Below are 16,873 nucleotides of genomic sequence, written 5' to 3' on the forward strand. Positions count from 1 at the left end.
TATTAGGTACTCGTATATCGAGACAAGAAATGTGTTACAGACAACCAACCAAACTGCATATCTCACAACATCTTCACCGAAATCACCAGAATGCGTTGTCCACTGCCAACGAAGGCCCCTCACAGCTAATGGCTTCAGTATCTGAGGCTTCGTCACGATTCACCAACATCGCCTCGCCATCCCGCTCTACCAAAACCTTGCCACGGCGGTCCTGGAAGATGTTTACGTCTATTGTATTTTTGACCAATAGATGGTAGATGTGGACGTGCCGGGTCTGTCCGTACCGCCGGCTGCGTCCGATGGCTTGGGTCATTGCAGCCTCGTAATCATACTGTGTGTTTGTGAGCATCGGCGACAGAAAGATAATATGGTTCGCACCCTGGAGATTTCTGTGCACAGCATCAACATTAGCCACCTGCCACAGAAAGAACGGGCGGTCAACTTACAATCCAGCTGCCATTTCTCCACCGAGGTTCAAGATCAAGACCTTTTTGTCTTTGAAGTTAGAGTTTTGAATTTCCTCCACCTTTTTTCCCGACTGGCGATCAGTGGCCGAGATCAATGTATGCTTGATACCCGCGAGATCCAGCGCCTTGGACGCTACTTCCATCAACTCGGGGTACTGAATAAAGAGCAAGACTCGTTCGTTCGCAGGTACGCTGCGGACAATTTCGATCATCCTATCGAGCTTGCTTCCCCCGTATTCAGTCCCCCGGTCCACTTCACCCCGTTCAAGCGTGGAAGCCTTGATAATGTTAAATCGCTTGCCAGAGCCCCGACATCCATCGACGGTGCACTCTTCCATCTGCATTGTTTCCGAAGAACAGTCGGTGCAGAGCGCATGACCGCAAGAGCCCAGGATGTCCATGTTCTGGATTGTTTCCAGCTCGCTCAAGCAGCTGTCGCATTGGCCAATATTAGCGTTTGTTTGCACAAGAAGCATTATTCTCAGAAACCGGAGGGCCCTTTCGCGAAGAATCCACTCTACGATGAGGTTTCGGATGATAGTGGTGACTTCTCCCAACCACGGCTCAAATTCGTGCAGTTCAGTAGGCCTCTTGGGAAGTGGAACATCGCCCCTACTATCACCTTTTTCAGAACGCTTGCTTCCACTGCCTTTCTTGCCTTGGGCTGTCTGACGTTTGCCCATGGCCAACCTCGTCCTTTTTGCAGCAGGAGGAGCGGGGTTCTCGTCTTCTACCGACTCGACCGCGTCCTCGTTTTCTGTTTCCGAGGTAGCTTGGGCTCCTGCATCAGAATCGTCCTCGGCATCCGACAGTTGCTCTTCAGGGGCGGCAAAGAAAAACTTCCAGTCATCGGCTTCCGACGTGAGGACTGCTTTCTTGATAAGAGGATATACTTCTTGCGTCACAGTCTTGTCACCGAAATCGTCACTTATGACGCTCTCGACGAATTTGTGAAACTTTTTGTAACTCAAATCAAGACTGCAGTAAACCCATGCTGCCAATATCAATTTCACAATGAGATCGCTTCTGAGATCGTCTAGCTGCTTCTCCCGGACCGCGATCAGAGATGTGCATGTCGTGATTTCCGGCTTACCGTCATCATCCCAACGACCCTGGAAGGCAAGGGACGAGCAGCGTTTGAGCAACGCCTCTTCAGCCGTTGCGCTGCTATGAATGATCTCGTCAAGCCTTTCGGCCTGGTCACTGCTGAATCTCCCCCGACAGCTACGACGGACTTCGCGGTTGTATGTCATCAGCTGCTTGTAGAGTTTAAGGTAGATGGAACGTTCCGCTGGCGACGAGTGTACCAGAATGATGTGTTCGGAGAAAGGAATCTCATCGATCTCGGCCACATTCTTCCGTGCAAACCGGTCCAGGAAATTCTGGGCGATCTCATGTCGACGTCCATGCCACGCCTCACTACGGGGGGTTCGGAACGACTGAAACGTTTCCGCAGCAGATCGATGCTTCCGCAGTATATGCAGACGCTTGTTCTGTGATTGAAGATCGTCCTTGTCCACCCCGAGATGGACACCTAGGAACGGTGCGATGGAGTTGACGTCGGCGAAATCATTCAAAGGTGGAGTTCCCGAGAGAACCCATTTCGACCGAGCCCTGAGGGCAAGAAGGGGACTGAGTCTCTCAGAATTTGCATACGAGAACTCGTCAATGATGAGACGGTTGAAAAAGAAGACATGCAACAGAGGGTTTCGGACTGTCTCCCAACTTTGATCTCTGCTCTTGCTTATGTTGAACTCTTTGCGATCATTCCAGACCTTCCTAGCTTTCAAACCAGCTTTCGAGTTGCTCGCCTTCCTCTTCTGGCCACGTACTGGTGCTGGGCGAATTTGGCTTGCTTCATTTGAAGAATCCTCATTTTGGGTTCCATCACCGTCTGATCCAAGCTCGGGATCATTGCCTTGCCCAGTTTCCATGTCTCCCGAAGCCATTGCTGGTCGAAGTTTGAGGTACTGGTCTGTTCTCGCCCTTAGCCTTTCGACATCGGGTTCGGATTCGGGATCAGATGCCTCGTCGCTAGATATGTCGGCGTAATGGGCGGTGCCACTTTTGGCGACAGACTCCCAATCGCAGTTGCCGTCGACGTAATCCTTGCTTTTCAGACGCTTCGATGGGACGTAAGTGCAAATGGCCCGGGAGCCCTTGACATTCTGCCGCCTGCGACGAATTGAATCGAGCAGCGCATTAGGACCATGGGCCTTCATGATTTGAACCTGGTCCTGTAATGCGGCCTGTGCCTCAGTGAACCAAGCATCAAAATTCCGGCCCGCGTCATGGGGAACCCGGGGCGTGCCCGTGAACCTCTGCAGCTTGTCATAATAGGCTTGGCCATTAAACAACCTCCAAGATACCAAGACAATATCGCTCTGCAGAACATCCCTTATCGATAACTTCTTGACTGAAGCCGATGCTGAAAATACCAAGACTTTGAGTTTGGCGCCCAAAAACTTTTTGATCTCTGCTTGCCATTGCTGGAGCATGATCTCAGGTACGACAATGAGGGTTGCCTTGGTGGGTATAAATCCTTGGATGTCCGTTGGAATTGATCGTTGATCTCTCTCGTGCATCGCGTCAATCAAGCCCAATGTGATGGCTGTCTTGCCATATCCGACATCGTCGGCCAGAATCCCTCCTCGGACAGTTTTTTGAACGGTGACCCGTTCCTCAGCGCGCCACATCAACGACGGAAGAAGTGCCTCCTCGGTCTCTTCTTCCATGAAGAGTGGAATGTCGTCACCCTCCTGCTGGATCATCCATGACAAGGACCGCAACTGCTCTGGCCGCAGTTTAAAAAGGAAATTGGGTGGGTGACAAGATGGGGAGTCATGCCTATTGCTTCCTAGCTCGAATTTGGGGAAGGAAATATTCCTCGCATCAAATGCGTTAGGCACAAGACACCACTCCAACGTACGTTCCCTCGCAACATTGTCCTGAACCAATCGGTCGTAGGCCTGGTGGAGCAGGGTCTGGATATTAAGGGTGACGTGCAAGTCACAAAGTCCTTGCTCATCGGTTCGACGAAATATCAAAAATGCAGACGGTTTTGACTTGACCTGGTTTGCATAGAGAGCTGCGTCATAGGGATCCTCGTATGCTTTGATACGATTTCTTCCATCACGAGCCCACAGAAGCCGTGGCTTCAGTGGTGCGCAGACACATGCCGAACCGGCACTTTCATTGAGGCCCTGGCAGTCGACGACTGGATTCCAGCTTTGGAATTCGGACAGATCAGTCGCCTTTTGTAGCAGCCAGGACAGGCTGTTCAGGGAGGAAGGCGATTCTGTCGGGTTTATGACTTCCCACGAACCTTCTTCGCCTGGGGTTTCAATAGCAGGGATTGAACCCTTGAACATGAGCAGGATGATATTGGCATCCCGGCAAACTGGCCGACCAACTGAGATGTCCTTCTCCGCCAGCTGATAGCATGCGATAGGAGCCTCGGGGGCGTAGGGGCTCAAAGCCATGGCTGGGACTCGACTCCATGGGCGAAAATAGACGTCCACGGGGGTGGGGTGCTCGGTGACTTTGGCAGAGCGCCATGTATGCGACACTTCGGCGATGGTTGGCCTTGTAGTGTACCCCAGGACACGCCGATGTTCCCAGGCAAACACAAACGAGTCGTTCTTCGGACCCCCGAGCTTGGTTGGATCGAGAAACAGATAGACGGCCGCCTCATGTTTGCCGGCCGCCCGCTGGTGCAAACAAGCCCCCGCCGTTCCGCAATCCGGCAGGAGCTCATAACTCCCTCGAACGTCGCTTTCCAAGCCCGCCACGGCCTCGTCCGACCCCTGCACCTCAATCTGCGTCCAGAATTTGGATCCAAGCGCTTTCTTGGCCTGAAGTCCACATCTCGCTTCGTACGAGTCGACCTGTTGTCCAGCCCCGGACACTTCCAGCGTCTGCTTGGAAGTCAGCGGCGCACAAACCTCCCAATCACCTTCCAAAAGAGACCCAGACTGAGGGCGCATTCGAGCAATCGGTTTGGAGCAGATCTCGGATCATACACAAGGCAGGAGCAGAGCCAGGCGGTTTTGCAAAAAAGAACCAAGTAAGGTCGGCTTCGCTGATGACCAAGTGCAGACTGGAATGCACGCCCTCATAAAAGACGGTTCAGACTTCACTCCGCTTGATATCCAAGAGGCGCATTTCGATTCCAACGGCTAAAGCAACTGCTTCCAAAAATTCTTGCGCGTTCTGGGATGAGAAATTACCGGATATGCCCTCAATCAAGCCTGTATAATCATCGCGAGAAAGGCCAGATACCACCAGCCTAGCGGGCAGACCACGCCTGAGCCTACTGACAAACTCCAATGGTTTGGTTCGTTTGAGGCCATTCCAACGCTCATATGCATGTGCTGGGTTACCGCCACACTCGGAGCAGGCAGTATGCTGACACAAGGTGCATCTCAAGATACTCGCTCTTATGGCGGTCTGTCGCTCGCATACGCAATACCTTGTGCTACTCGCGGCCTGAACTTGAAGTTCCATTGCATCAAGGTGAGCGGCATCGCTGAGATGTATGTCCCGTGCTATCATCTTATGCTCGCATTTACCTCGGATGCTGTTGCTCCTAGGGACCTGGTCATTCTGAACCGGCTGCCGATCTCCTTTCTCAAGGACCCTGCACCCGGTAATCAATGCAGCAAGGACAGCTGCGCCAACGACCGTCGAGCTCATAGCATTACCCGCAAGATCTTGCAATTCGCGCTGTGATTCACGAGTCAGAAGAAGCCTGTCAAGTGGCAAGCCCTGCAGTGCAAGTGATTCGAGGCCACACAGTGGTCCTCCCCTCGTGGTGAGATATGGCATCCCACAAGGTGTGATGCAACCAGCGATTCCAGGGGCACGTATGTCGATCTCTCGATCTATATCCTGTGAAAGCTCGATACACCGTCTAAAACTCGTCAGTTTTAACCATGTTGAAGGCACCAACGATTCTAACTTACTCCTTGAAGTTCATATCATAGCCTTCGATCAGCTTGCGTAAGAAGTTCATATCGAGAGTGTCCCAGACTCGTTCCGGCAAGGACTTGGCCCAAGTTTGCCAGGCAAAATCGGGCATTTGGCACGTCCCGTCGTCTTGAGACCTGCTCACTGGGCGTTTGTGTCCAAGGGCATTGCTCAGACGGTAGCCTTGATGACGGACCTGATACTTATCCCAAGTGACTGGCCCCCGAGACGGTTTTATCCGCGTCGCCATATCTTTCTCGATCTGGTCTAGCCTTATATCATCGCTATCTAGGAGGAACATGCCGGCAGGCGAACTTGCAGGGCGCTTGAAATCGTTAAGAAGTTGCGCCCAACCTTCCATATTAGCATCGGACAGGTTTTGTCTTTTCATGGCGTCTCTGTCCACGCAGAACATAAACCCTCGCTCACGGGTCTGAGGGAGATAAAACGCCTTTGTGTCAAGGTCGACCCAGGTGGCGAAGTAGTTGATCTCCTCCCAGTATTCCTTGATCTTCGCCCACGGGGCGTTCTTAACGTTCTCCATCATCACTAAACGGGGCCTATAGACCGCCGCATAATGCAGAATTCCCCAGAAAGTGCGTCCGGATTCACCTTTTTGGGTTATTGTCTTGCGCTTGTTGTTTAGATTTGAGAAATCAACACAGGCGAAACCGGCAATCAGAATGTCGGCCTTCTTAGGGATCTTCTCCAGGGACCCATAAGCCGTTTTGCTGGTAATGTCAGATGCAGAACAGAAGAATATGAAGAGAACAAGGAAGATACTCACGCCACACGATCTTTGAGCTCTTGCACATCACAAAAAATGAAACGCGGATGGAAGTTACGTTCGATGTATGCCTGTTTGAAGGCAACAATCTCGGCGCTGAAGAGGTGCTTGAACTCAAAATTTCTATCAAACTGTTCGCGAAGGTCTATACCAACAATCAGTTCACATCTACCAAACCAGTACCGGACAACTTACTTTTTTGCACCATCTCAAGTGCCAAAAGCGGACTCTAGTCCCGGAGCAAACAGTAACAACACGAAGAGCTCTTGAGCCCAAATGGGACAAGACACGATCGAACCCGAGCTTCAGGGCTACATCCGTGATGGATCTGTCAATGTCGTCCAAGTTGTGCATTGGTGGCAGGTGCAGAGCCAGTTGGGTCTTAGGCGCCCGTGGTCCCATCGGCAGCTGAGACCTGACTATCTCGGGAATGTGAGGGTCAAGAGCACTTGTTACAGACACATCCTCTTCATTTGCGTTGGTTCGACGGGCCCGCGCCACCCGTTTCGATGGACGCGTTGAGGAGTGGGAGGGCATGGATCTCTTGGAAGACATGCTGGCAACAATGACAGGTTTTCTTTCAAGAAAAGAAACTGAAATAAGAGGTTGTGAGTTGGAACACGATATGCTGAGCACAACGTGCGGAAGTGATAATAGGGTAGAGGAATATCACGTGGAAAGAGATGTAAACGGTGAAGGGAGGAACAGCAGAGATGGATGGAGAGAGAACGATGATATGAGAGAAACATAGGGAATGGGAAGAGGGGAAGAAAAGAAAGAAAGAAAAAGAGTGTGGGAGAGGCTAAAATAGTGAGTGACTGTTGCCATGGCGTGCTGTGTTGCTGTGAATATCACCATGGTTATTTGTGTGTATAGGCCGCTGGGTGACCAGGCTTGCTGGAAGAGGTGATTATCATCAGGCAGCTGAATGCACCTGTGAGACAGCCATGCATGTCTGAATCGATGGATTCGAAACGAGAATAGTCATAGTCATGGAATATCTAACCCTATGCTATTGATATAAGACCCTTGCACATCAAAAGTAGAGTAACAACACCAACATAAGTCCCTGGCACCATGAACATGCACCCCCATCAAGTACCTCTTGTGCATCTAATCTAGCACAACACCCACCCACTAAGCACATCATATACACAACATCTCCCAGATACATTACCAAGCAACCAAGCAACCGACCCAGCATAGCCTGTTAGCAACAACCCCAAAGCCGCAAAACCACAACCATACAACCACCCTCCAACCAAAGAGACATATTCCCAGTATCCACGACCTGGTCGTTAGATGCGCTGCAGGGCGGGTGGGTATATAGCTATTAGATCGTGAGTGGCAACTCGGACTACCTTGAGTAGAAGTACAAGCTACTAGCGCTGCACGTTACTTACATCGATAGATGGATTAATGGATAGTCATTGTTTAGGTATGTTCTCAAGGATGTGATTACGAGGACGATGATGACTATTCGTCTAAGAAGTGGCGAGGAGGTTGGTCAGTAGACTAAGAGGATGGGTTCTGTTCATTCATTTGGAGTTGGTGGGAGGGGGGAAGGGGGGTGTTAGATACATGGTAAGTGCCACATACCGACTATATTTTCTGCTTCATACAAATACGGTGTGAAATGATAAGACAGGGCAGAAACAGCTCTCGCAGCCGAAAATAATCAATTGCTGGGGGATATCCGCGACAGCTGCTATCAATCCGTGCTAACTGTACATTTCGAAATTCCAAGGGAGGAAGAAAAACAGGTCAAAGGAAAGAAGTAAGGTGTGATGTACCCACAACGAAACCAACCAACAACCCCATTGCGCCAACACACCCCGGTTCCGGTATTGATTAATGAACGCGAAATCGTTGCTCACATCAAAGATAGAGTCAAAATCTGTACCTGCTACCTGCGCTGCTATCATCTTGCGCCCAGTCCTTTTGTTCTCGCTAAAGAGGGTAATAAACAGATTGGGAGGGATAGACAGGGTGATCATCGCATCGCACCCTGCATCAACTGCTGCCGGAGGAGCATGATCTGACTGCGCTCCATAGGGGGGAGCGCATCGATCGCTGACTGTGGCATGCTGAGCACCTGCTGCAGGAGCTCCTCTTGTCCCGGCATAGCTTGCGGCTGTTGTTGCTGCGGTGCCGCTGCAGCGGCACCGAAGGGGCTGTTCACCATCGGCGGCGTGGAGACTTGTCCCGGCACCGCAGAGAAAGCCTGGAACGCTTGCGCCGCCGCAGAAGGAGGTGCCGGTGCAGAAGGCTGGGATGCTTGTTCCACCACCGAACCGAGAGTGCTGTAATCGACCAGGTTCATAAGCAGCAGCGCCTGGAAGATCGCATAGGCGAGCTGGGGTGCTTGGCGCAAAAGTTCCGTAGCTCTAGCCGGGTCTGCCATGACAAGCGACTTCATCTGGGAAAGGACTTCGAGGAGCTGGTTGGGGGGCAGGGAGGCGAGGGTCTGTGAGATGGCGTTGGGACAGTCCAAGTGCGGAGGCACTTCGACGCCCGGGGGCAGGGGAGGGAGAGGCGCAGACGATTGTTGTTGCTGTTGTTGCTGCGCGCCATCTTGGTTGGCGGGGGCGTTTATTTGGGAATAGTCTGGAGGTATGGAGTCTTTCTCGTTGTTGTGAGGCCAGTCAACTCGGATCTTGCGGCCCATGATCTCGTAGTCGTTCAGATTGCGGACAGCGGAGGCGGCCGCATCGGCATCAGCGAAGTCGGCGAAACCGTAACCTTTAGGTTTACCGGTCTCCGGGTTCATCATCAGGCGAAACTTGGTCACTGTGCCGGCGGAGCTGAGAATGTCTTTGACTTGCTCCTCCGTAAGGTCTGCGTGGTGATAGGTTAGTGGTGGTTGCCATTGAGGATACAGGTGGCAGAAAGAATAAATGAAGACGTACTGTAGGGGATGTTCCCCAGGAAGACGCTCTTTCCGGCTCCGGGAGCCATGGTGATGGCGGAAGAGAAACGGGGGAGAATATAGATAGCTGGTTTGGTAGTTGAGGTGGTGAGGGCGGAGATGGAGGCCGATGGGCGAGGAGGGGAGACGGTCTCTGAGGATGTCGAGAGACACAGCGCAGAAGAATGGAGGAGTGCTTTAAAGCTCAGCGCCGGGGATTGATTGCGTGGAAGATTGTTTGAAGGCCGCAGCCGTTGAATGGCAAGAAAGAAGAAGAAGAAGAAGGAGAATGAGGGCGGGACTGATTGATTGATTGATTATTGAATGGGAGGAAAAGCGGCAGCATCTGCCAAGGCGGTGAGAGGCAGCAGCTCGAAAGTGACGGTCCTCCGCCGGCCGCTCTCTTGCAAGTTGCAATCCTCTCCCCGTCTACCCTTCTCAACCCCCCTCATATCCCCCCATCATCATGTCCGGGAATCCCAGCGATCAGCTTCGAAGGCTCCAAATGGCCCTCCAGAACCGCGGCGGCGGCGGGTTCCCTGGTGGAGGTCGTGGCGGCATGGGATTGCCGGGAGCTGTGCTGCTCGTCTTTGTTGGAGGATGGGCTCTCTCCAACTCCATGTTCAACGGTGACTTGATTCGCTGGTCGAAATGTCTTAAGAGGTTTTGCTGACTGGGATTTATAGTTGATGGTGGTCACCGTGCCATCAAATACTCCAGAGTTGGTGGTGTCAAGAAGGAAATCTACAGTGAAGGTAAGCCGGCTCATCCATCGCTCGTGGCCCCCGTATTTCATCTGACGGTGTCTCATCTTAGGAACTCACCTTCGCATTCCCTGGTTCGAGACCCCGGTCATCTACGATGTCCGTGCCAAGCCGCGCAACATTGCCTCCCTTACCGGTACCAAGGATCTGCAGATGGTGAACATCACTTGCCGTGTGCTGTCCAGACCCCGCGTCGACGCTCTCCCCCAAATATACCGTACTCTTGGACAGGACTTCGACGAGCGTGTGCTTCCATCGATTGTGAACGAGGTCTTGAAGAGCGTGGTAGCGCAGTTCAACGCCAGCCAGCTGATCACCCAGCGTGAGAACGTTGCCAGACTTGTCCGGGAGAACCTTGCTCGTCGGGCTGCCCGATTCAACATTGCTCTGGATGATGTGTCGCTTACGGTATGTTATCCTAACCTCGTAGCAACATCCATCGCTAACTTTTCTGGTCGATAGCACTTGACCTTCTCTCCCGAGTTCACCGCCGCCGTCGAGGCCAAGCAGGTCGCCCAGCAGGAGGCTCAGCGGGCCGCTTTCTTGGTCGACAAGGCTCGCCAGGAGAAGCAGGCTTTCATTGTCCGCGCCCAGGGTGAGGCTCGTTCGGCCGAGCTGATTGGTGATGCGATCAAGAAGAGCAAGAGTTACATCGAGCTGCGTAAGATCGAGAACGCGCGCCAGATCGCCCAGATCCTGCAGGAAAACGGCGGCAAGAACAAGCTGTACCTGGACTCCCAGGGTCTGGGCTTGAACGTCAACGCCGGAGCGGACGACACAAAATAAACAGGCGGAAAAGTGTAGGAGTCTGTCAGGGGACGGTGGCAGGAATGGGTCTTCTTAATGATGTAGCAGTCATGGCGCTAAGAGTCGTCCGGGAGGGCGACAGGTGTGGCATCAGGTACTTGTACAAATAGTTTCCAGGTTCTCGAGCAACAGGCGAACAGTTTCTCTTCTCTTACATGTTACGCGAAAGATAGTCGGAGTGTCTACATGACGTACTGCGCGGGTTGCGTAGGTCGATCTGCAGCTGCTGTTCGGTTCCTCTGCGGCGGAGAGCGGGGACGAATGCGGCCGCGCAAATTTCTATCGGCGCGGAGATTCTCATCACTTATCTCTCCAGCTCCCACCAGAGGCTTCTAATTAAGCAAGCCATTGAGAATCCTCCTGAACAGCCTGGAACTCAATCTATAACTCAGTCCACTTTGCAGAACGTAAGTCCTCCGCGCCACACCCTCCAGCCCAATCCCCAATCCAGTATCCAACCCTCCCCCACTTCCGCGCATATCAATCACCACCGCATCTCCAAAAATTATCTCCCCCACCATCACCACAACCACAACCATAACCCATCTAACAACCCCCAGCAAACTCCCACCACCATGACCACCATAACCCCAACCTCCGACATGGAAATAAACGTCGACATCTACACCCAAGAGCTCCTCCTCGCCGCCTCCAACCACTCCATCCCAACCCTCCGTCGCCTGATCCGCGAGAACCAACTCCCCGGCAACCCCGTCAATGTCAAAGACCCCGAAACCGGCTTCTCGCCTCTCCACACCGCCATCGCAGCCTACGAGCCGGAAGAACAACAAGCCAACGGCGTCGACCCCAATGCCTCGGAAGCAGAGCAAAGCGGCAGTAGCGCAGCAGAGACAGTCAAGTTCTTACTCCAGGAAGGCGCAATCTGGAACGATCTGGACCTGAACAACGAGACACCAGGATGTATTGCGAAGAGAATCGGAGCGGGGGAATTGTACGAGATGATGGTTGATGCGGGCGTTAGGGCCGAGTTATTGTTGGGACGGTTGGACGGGTATGAGGCTTTGTCTGATGACGAGGATGACGAAGAAGAACAAGAACAAGAGGGCGAGCAGGCCGAGACCGAAAACGAGCAGCAAGAGGAATCAACCACCACCGAACCCACCGAACCCACAACCGAAGAGGAACCCTCCACCGACCCCTCAGTAACCAACCCACGCTACCTAGACTCAACCCTAACCTTCACCAACGACCGACTCCTCGACGCGGACCAAAACGGCGTCATGATGTCCTGGGAATCGACCATCATGGAGAAATCCGCGCAGAAGCTTCTCCCCACGCCCGGGCTCCGCGTTCTCAACATCGGTCATGGAATGGGTATCGTGGATACATTCATTCAATCCCATCAGCCTAGCGAACATCATATCATTGAGGCGCATCCGTCCGTGGTGGCGGAGATGAAGCGTAAGGGGTGGGATCAGAAGCCCGGGGTGCGGATTCATGAGGGTCGGTGGCAGGAGGTTCTCCCTGCGTTGGTGGGTGAGGGGGTGGAGGTGGATGCGATTTACTATGATACGTTTGCGGAGTCGTATGCGGATTTCCGGGAGTTTTTCAGTGAGCAAGTGATTGGGATTTTGGAGCAGGATGGGGGTCGTTGGGGATTCTTCAATGGGATGGGGGCCGATAGGCAGATTAGTTATGATGTTTATCAGAAGGTGGTGGAGATTGATTTGTTTGAGGCTGGGTTTGAGGTTGAGTGGGAGGAGATTGAGGTACCTAAGTTGGAGGGTGAATGGGAGGGCGTGAGGAGGCCGTACTGGATGATTGAGAAGTATAGGCTGCCTGTGTGTAAGTTTATGATGTGATGGATGGGTGGGGTTGGATTTATGTGATGATGGTATAGAATTTGACCTGCAATCTATTGCATCTTTATTAACTATGTACACCCTTCTAATACATGCCGCTCTGGTGACTACACCCAACGCCAATAAATGCATGCCGGTAACAAGAAAAAGAAAGAAAGAAAAAGACAGGATATCTAATCGAAAGAATCGTCAATCATACAAGCTGCCAGCTTATAATTGGATCAGGTCCACTTCTGAAAAATCTGGTGGACTGCGGCTGAAGATGGTGTGGCATTTCCCGTCCAGCGCCTGGTACTCGTTGCTGACCCAGATGTGCTTGCTGAACCGTTGCGTCCGGTACACCTCGTCATCACTGATTCCTAGATCGTCTCGCGGAATCCAGATGACTGGACGCTTGGCACGCAATGCGTCGTGCTGGAACGCCCGTTGGGTGAGTTGATCACGCTCGTCCGGTGTCAGGTCCTCCAACTCGTCATGAATGCCAGCAAAAAGGGTCGGTCCCAGGTTGCGGGAAGGAGGGCCTTGGGCCTCAGCATCTTGTGCAATTTTGTCACGCAACCGTTGGACACTGGGCACTTGCGTGTCCGAGTGAGTTTTGTAGTATGGGGACCGCCGGTTCGGAGACCGATCAGCCCAGGATGTACGATGCGGTCCGAGGTGTGGCCGTTGCATGTGATGGTGGGACTGGCGATCCGAAGAAGACTCCAGCGTCTTCATCTCAATGTCGCGCGACATCCGGTCTACTTCATGTTGCTGATGCTCGTGTTCCGCGAGCTGGTGCTCGATTGTTTCCGCCGGGTCCTCCTCCTCGTTCGGCAGTCCCAGTCGCGCTCTCTGAGCCCGCGCAAACTCCTCATCCCGGCGCACCGCGTCGTCTTCCAGGGTGATAGGCAGGTAGCGGAATAGAGGTCCGAACGCGTCGTTCAAAAGGAACTGATAGCCAGCCGTGAGGAACAGGACGATGATCATAATAATCGCCTGCCCTTCGCATGCAACTTCGCCCTGTGTGTCTCGGACCAAAAAGAACAGTCCAATCAGACTAAGTTCCATGACATACAGGCCAGTGAACAGCTGGTTGATGGCGCGAGGAAAAAGCAGCCCACCGGTATCGAAACGGAATTTGGTCACGTAAAGTGTGTTGTACCGGTAAACAAACCAAAATAGACCGAATGTAATCACGTTGAAGATCAAGATGAGAGGCGCAATGACGCAGTATATCAGCCCTGCATCGGTGGTCAGTCAGGAAAGCATGTGGCAAAGGAGAGTCTGGCTTACCGATGGAGGCCAGGGTGGTATACACCGGAAAGAATGTGCCCCATTGCATTTGATTCAAGTTGGTGGTTCGGCCCCATTTCTTGCGCGCCGTCTTGTCCAGGATCGGGGCGAGGATGAACCAGCTTACTAGGTTGACGATCTGAACCAACGCTCCAGCACTCACCGACATTGCCTGAAGAATCATGTACGAGAAGAAATAATTACTTGACGACGGAATATTCTGGGCCAGCAGCTCCGGCCAGCTTGTGACATCGGTCACATTGCTGATAATGGTCGAGAAACTGGACGAAATGGTGACCACCAGGAACAGCTGCACGAACAGGAACGCAAAATAGTAATTCTGAACCGCAAGCTCAACAGCCATACCCGTCGAAAGACCCTGGGTTCGGCTAAGAAAACGAAGGATCAGGGGCAGAAGCGCCATTAAGATGGCCAGACAGATTGCAGGCAACACACCCTGAATGGCGGAGAGAAACCATGCGGGCAGTTTGGAAAGCCAGGACAACCAAGTGAATGCAGCTTCCAGGTATGAAAGTTGAGACAGCAAGCCGGTGAACGCCACCGGAAAAGCCCAGCCGATCACCATCCCACAGACGACAGCGATGATGCCGAATGTGCGCAGATAGCGTTCCCACCACTTGATGGACATGTTGTCCCAGATGACATCGTCCGGTGAGATTTCGACAATGCGAGGAGCCATCTGCTTGGGCACATGGTGGCTAACTGCCTGACAAGCCATATGAGCAGCGACTTGATGATTGAATTGTATGAAGGCTGAATTCATGAGGGGAAACTTCTCTGGGTGCTGTTGGTCGATTTCGATCTCGAGGTTCAGGCGAGCCAGCTCTTTACGGCAATAGTCGATGGTGTCGACTTTCTTACCAATGAGCCACAGTGACGGCATCCAACTAATGCCGAAGATGGGCAGCCGCATTGTATCGCGATCCTTTGGCTTGATATACTTCTGCCACAGTGGTTCTCCAAATTCCTCGTTCTCAAATCCCTCGTTGTAAGCAATGGGATATTCCTCACCCTTCACTCGGTCACCCTCTTTGAAGTTCACGCTCTTGCTCTTTTCCTTTACCGGAGAGTTACTGCTTTCAGAGTCAAAAGCCTCCTCCGGCTCAACAGGAGACTCTGGAGCGGTCAAGGGGAGTTCATCGGGCTCGCTGTTGTGGCTCGTCTTGGAGTCCTTGGATAACTGACTCTTCCAGAAGGGTCGCTTTGGCCTTGACACCGGTCGAGCCTCTGATGCGCCAGCTTCCACGATAGGTTCTGTATTATCACGGGGATCCTCCAACCAAACCCGAGGCTCGTCAGGGCTAGCTTCATTGATTTCCTCATGCTCAGCATGATGTTCAGGGATAGAAATGCCGTCCTCGGGCACATAGCCTCCTGATCGGGTCAACGTTCCGTCCAGTCCGTGCTCGACTTTTCTGATGCCTCCCATCATGGATTTGCCTAGCTTGCCCACACCTTGTCCAACCGCCCCTGCTGCTTCCATGGCAGGGTCGAACGGATTGAGACGTTTGCGGTGCCCTGGCTCTACAGGCTTCTTTTTCGATTTTGTCCGATGCAAGATCTGGTCCAGAGTGCGGGCTTGATGTGGGTTTCCGGAGCTGACACCCCCATCCAGAGCCATTTCGGAAGCCATCCTATCGGCATCCTTCTTCTCCTGGGTCTCGACTGCGTTTGGGTTTTTTCCGGTCTTTTTCGCTGCAGCTCTAGCTTGTTTCAGCTGGGCCTTTTTGCACTTGATGATCAGATCCGTCTCCGCAGCCTCCAGTTTGAGAGCCAGCTCATCTCGCTGTTTCACCTTTTCATTGAGATCGTCGAAGTTGCGGTTGATCCAAATATTTCTGATTCCTCCCGGGAAGACGTCGTAGAGTGTTTCGAGGGCGTCCACGGAGAGCCAGCTTTCCGGAATGGCTGTCACTAAGACCGTTGTCGCCGACGCTCGTAGTCGATGTTGGGGCGATGTTAGGTAAGCCTGTCGGAGACGGATGTAGCCTCTGAGCTCGTCAAAGAACACGCCGCATACGTAGAAGATTGCGATGACCGCCATGATTAAGTGGCCCCAGTACCGTGAAGTGTTTTCTGGTCTGACATTGCCCCAGGCAAGTTGATCAAGCCCAGTAACATTCCATTGGCCGTCACTTATTGTGTTGTTTTTGTAGCTTGTGTCTTTGCCACCCACTTTGTTTAAGGGTAGAAGGACTGGCAGCAACAAGCACCCCAAGGGGACAAAAATCTTAAGAAGCATCCGCAGGTATCGTAAGAAAAAGTACGCATCCAGGCCACATTTTTGAATAAACTCGGTACTAGAAGTGCGAAACACGGGAGCGATCCATCGAAAGAGACCAGGCGGCGATGGCTGAGTACGTTCTCTGTCAGAGACCAGATAGGTCCTTGGTTGGCTAGAAATTGACCAGGCATCAGTGATACACTCTCCCACGGTATCGCGCGCACTTACTAGATGCGAGTGAGTTTCCCCTTGAGCAGCAAAAAGCACAGAAATTCAACGGCAAAGACGATGATGGCAGTGGCCAGGGAGGCAAGGAAGGTCCCGATCGAGATGCCCTCCTTATTCTTCCCACTGCCGCCAGCGTGTTCCAGCGCCGACCCAAGGTCTGTCATGGTAAAAGTGAATGCGCACCACTCAGTAGCTTGGTGCAGGTGGCTTGTAGGCCTAAGAAGCCACGAAAGTGATGAAGCGAAGGTGTTGAAAGAGTTGTAGATAAAGCGTAGAAGAAAGGGGAAACAAAACTGTGGACATCACGAAGATCAAATGTTATACAATTGAGGAAACGGTACGTCAGGCAGAACGATTAGAAGCCCATGTCGCAACTCGCAAGCGGAGGTGGAGAGAGCCAATCAGTGAGTGTAAGGGGAACTGAGGAACCGCCGGGGGGAGAGCGCAGCGCTAAGGGAGCAAAGACCAAAGGGCTAAATAAAGAGGCGACGACCAAGGGGATCCTCAATGGAGTGAGTTCAAGGGACGAAAGGGAAAAACGTGTTACAGATAAAGGCATGACAACAGTGGCACCCACTGCAGGAGCATCGGCCATTCAGAG

General features: G+C 52.6%; 5 protein-coding genes across 5 annotated transcripts; 2 read left to right on the forward strand and 3 right to left on the reverse strand.

Annotated features, from left to right (window-relative positions):
- Window positions 1–82: 82 nt before the first annotated feature.
- On the reverse strand, window positions 83–7,228 carry BO94DRAFT_573354 (putative SNF2 family helicase; the record flags this gene model as incomplete). The annotated part of the gene is made up of 6 exons (XM_025614964.1): window positions 6,418–7,228; window positions 6,223–6,353; window positions 5,432–6,166; window positions 4,602–5,379; window positions 447–4,477; window positions 83–389 (listed from the first exon to the last, which is right to left on the reverse strand). The coding sequence occupies exons 1-6, from the start codon at window positions 6,775–6,777 to the stop codon at window positions 83–85; spliced, it is 6,342 nt and encodes a 2,113-aa protein (XP_025469942.1). The 5' UTR covers window positions 6,778–7,228.
- Window positions 7,229–7,747: 519 nt separating this feature from the next.
- Window positions 7,748–9,426, reverse strand: BO94DRAFT_487752 (putative polyadenylation factor subunit CstF64). Its single transcript, XM_025609051.1, has 2 exons — window positions 9,132–9,426; window positions 7,748–9,060 (listed from the first exon to the last, which is right to left on the reverse strand). Exons 1-2 carry the CDS (start codon window positions 9,178–9,180, stop codon window positions 8,216–8,218), a joined length of 894 nt encoding a protein of 297 aa, XP_025469943.1. The 5' UTR covers window positions 9,181–9,426; the 3' UTR covers window positions 7,748–8,215.
- Window positions 9,427–9,546: 120 nt separating this feature from the next.
- Window positions 9,547–10,922, forward strand: BO94DRAFT_512176 (prohibitin subunit PHB2). The gene is made up of 4 exons (XM_025609797.1): window positions 9,547–9,759; window positions 9,817–9,885; window positions 9,947–10,302; window positions 10,357–10,922. The coding sequence occupies exons 1-4, from the start codon at window positions 9,597–9,599 to the stop codon at window positions 10,678–10,680; spliced, it is 912 nt and encodes a 303-aa protein (XP_025469944.1). The 5' UTR covers window positions 9,547–9,596; the 3' UTR covers window positions 10,681–10,922.
- Window positions 10,923–11,215: 293 nt separating this feature from the next.
- rmt2 (protein-arginine N5-methyltransferase) lies at window positions 11,216–12,595 on the forward strand. Its single transcript, XM_025611224.1, has one exon. It carries the CDS (start codon window positions 11,277–11,279, stop codon window positions 12,522–12,524), a length of 1,248 nt encoding a protein of 415 aa, XP_025469945.1. The 5' UTR covers window positions 11,216–11,276; the 3' UTR covers window positions 12,525–12,595.
- Window positions 12,568–16,776, reverse strand: BO94DRAFT_487760 (putative DUF221 domain protein). The gene is made up of 3 exons (XM_025609052.1): window positions 16,273–16,776; window positions 13,800–16,216; window positions 12,568–13,747 (listed from the first exon to the last, which is right to left on the reverse strand). Exons 1-3 carry the CDS (start codon window positions 16,434–16,436, stop codon window positions 12,735–12,737), a joined length of 3,594 nt encoding a protein of 1,197 aa, XP_025469946.1. The 5' UTR covers window positions 16,437–16,776; the 3' UTR covers window positions 12,568–12,734.
- Window positions 16,777–16,873: the final 97 nt, after the last annotated feature.

Source organism: Aspergillus sclerotioniger (assembly GCF_003184525.1).
Source record: "Aspergillus sclerotioniger CBS 115572 chromosome Unknown BO94scaffold_7, whole genome shotgun sequence".
Classification (NCBI taxonomy): domain Eukaryota; kingdom Fungi; phylum Ascomycota; class Eurotiomycetes; order Eurotiales; family Aspergillaceae; genus Aspergillus; species Aspergillus sclerotioniger.

Excerpts from the sequence above, each read along its gene's own strand:
- BO94DRAFT_487752 (XM_025609051.1), bottom strand. The coding sequence starts at position 9,180 with ATGGCTCCCGGAGCCGGAAAGAGCGTCTTCCTGGGGAACATCCCCTAC. Across the intron at positions 9,061-9,131 it reads CCTGGGGAACATCCCCTACA|ACCTTACGGAGGAGCAAGTC; the intron begins GTACGTCTTCAT and ends ATCACCACGCAG.
- BO94DRAFT_512176 (XM_025609797.1), top strand. The coding sequence starts at position 9,597 with ATGTCCGGGAATCCCAGCGATCAGCTTCGAAGGCTCCAAATGGCCCTC. Across the intron at positions 9,886-9,946 it reads GAAGGAAATCTACAGTGAAG|GAACTCACCTTCGCATTCCC; the intron begins GTAAGCCGGCTC and ends GTCTCATCTTAG. Across the intron at positions 10,303-10,356 it reads TGGATGATGTGTCGCTTACG|CACTTGACCTTCTCTCCCGA; the intron begins GTATGTTATCCT and ends TCTGGTCGATAG.
- rmt2 (XM_025611224.1), top strand. The coding sequence starts at position 11,277 with ATGACCACCATAACCCCAACCTCCGACATGGAAATAAACGTCGACATC.
- BO94DRAFT_487760 (XM_025609052.1), bottom strand. The coding sequence starts at position 16,436 with ATGACAGACCTTGGGTCGGCGCTGGAACACGCTGGCGGCAGTGGGAAG. Across the intron at positions 16,217-16,272 it reads GGGAAACTCACTCGCATCTA|CCAACCAAGGACCTATCTGG; the intron begins GTAAGTGCGCGC and ends GTCAATTTCTAG. Across the intron at positions 13,748-13,799 it reads TACCACCCTGGCCTCCATCG|GGCTGATATACTGCGTCATT; the intron begins GTAAGCCAGACT and ends CCACCGATGCAG.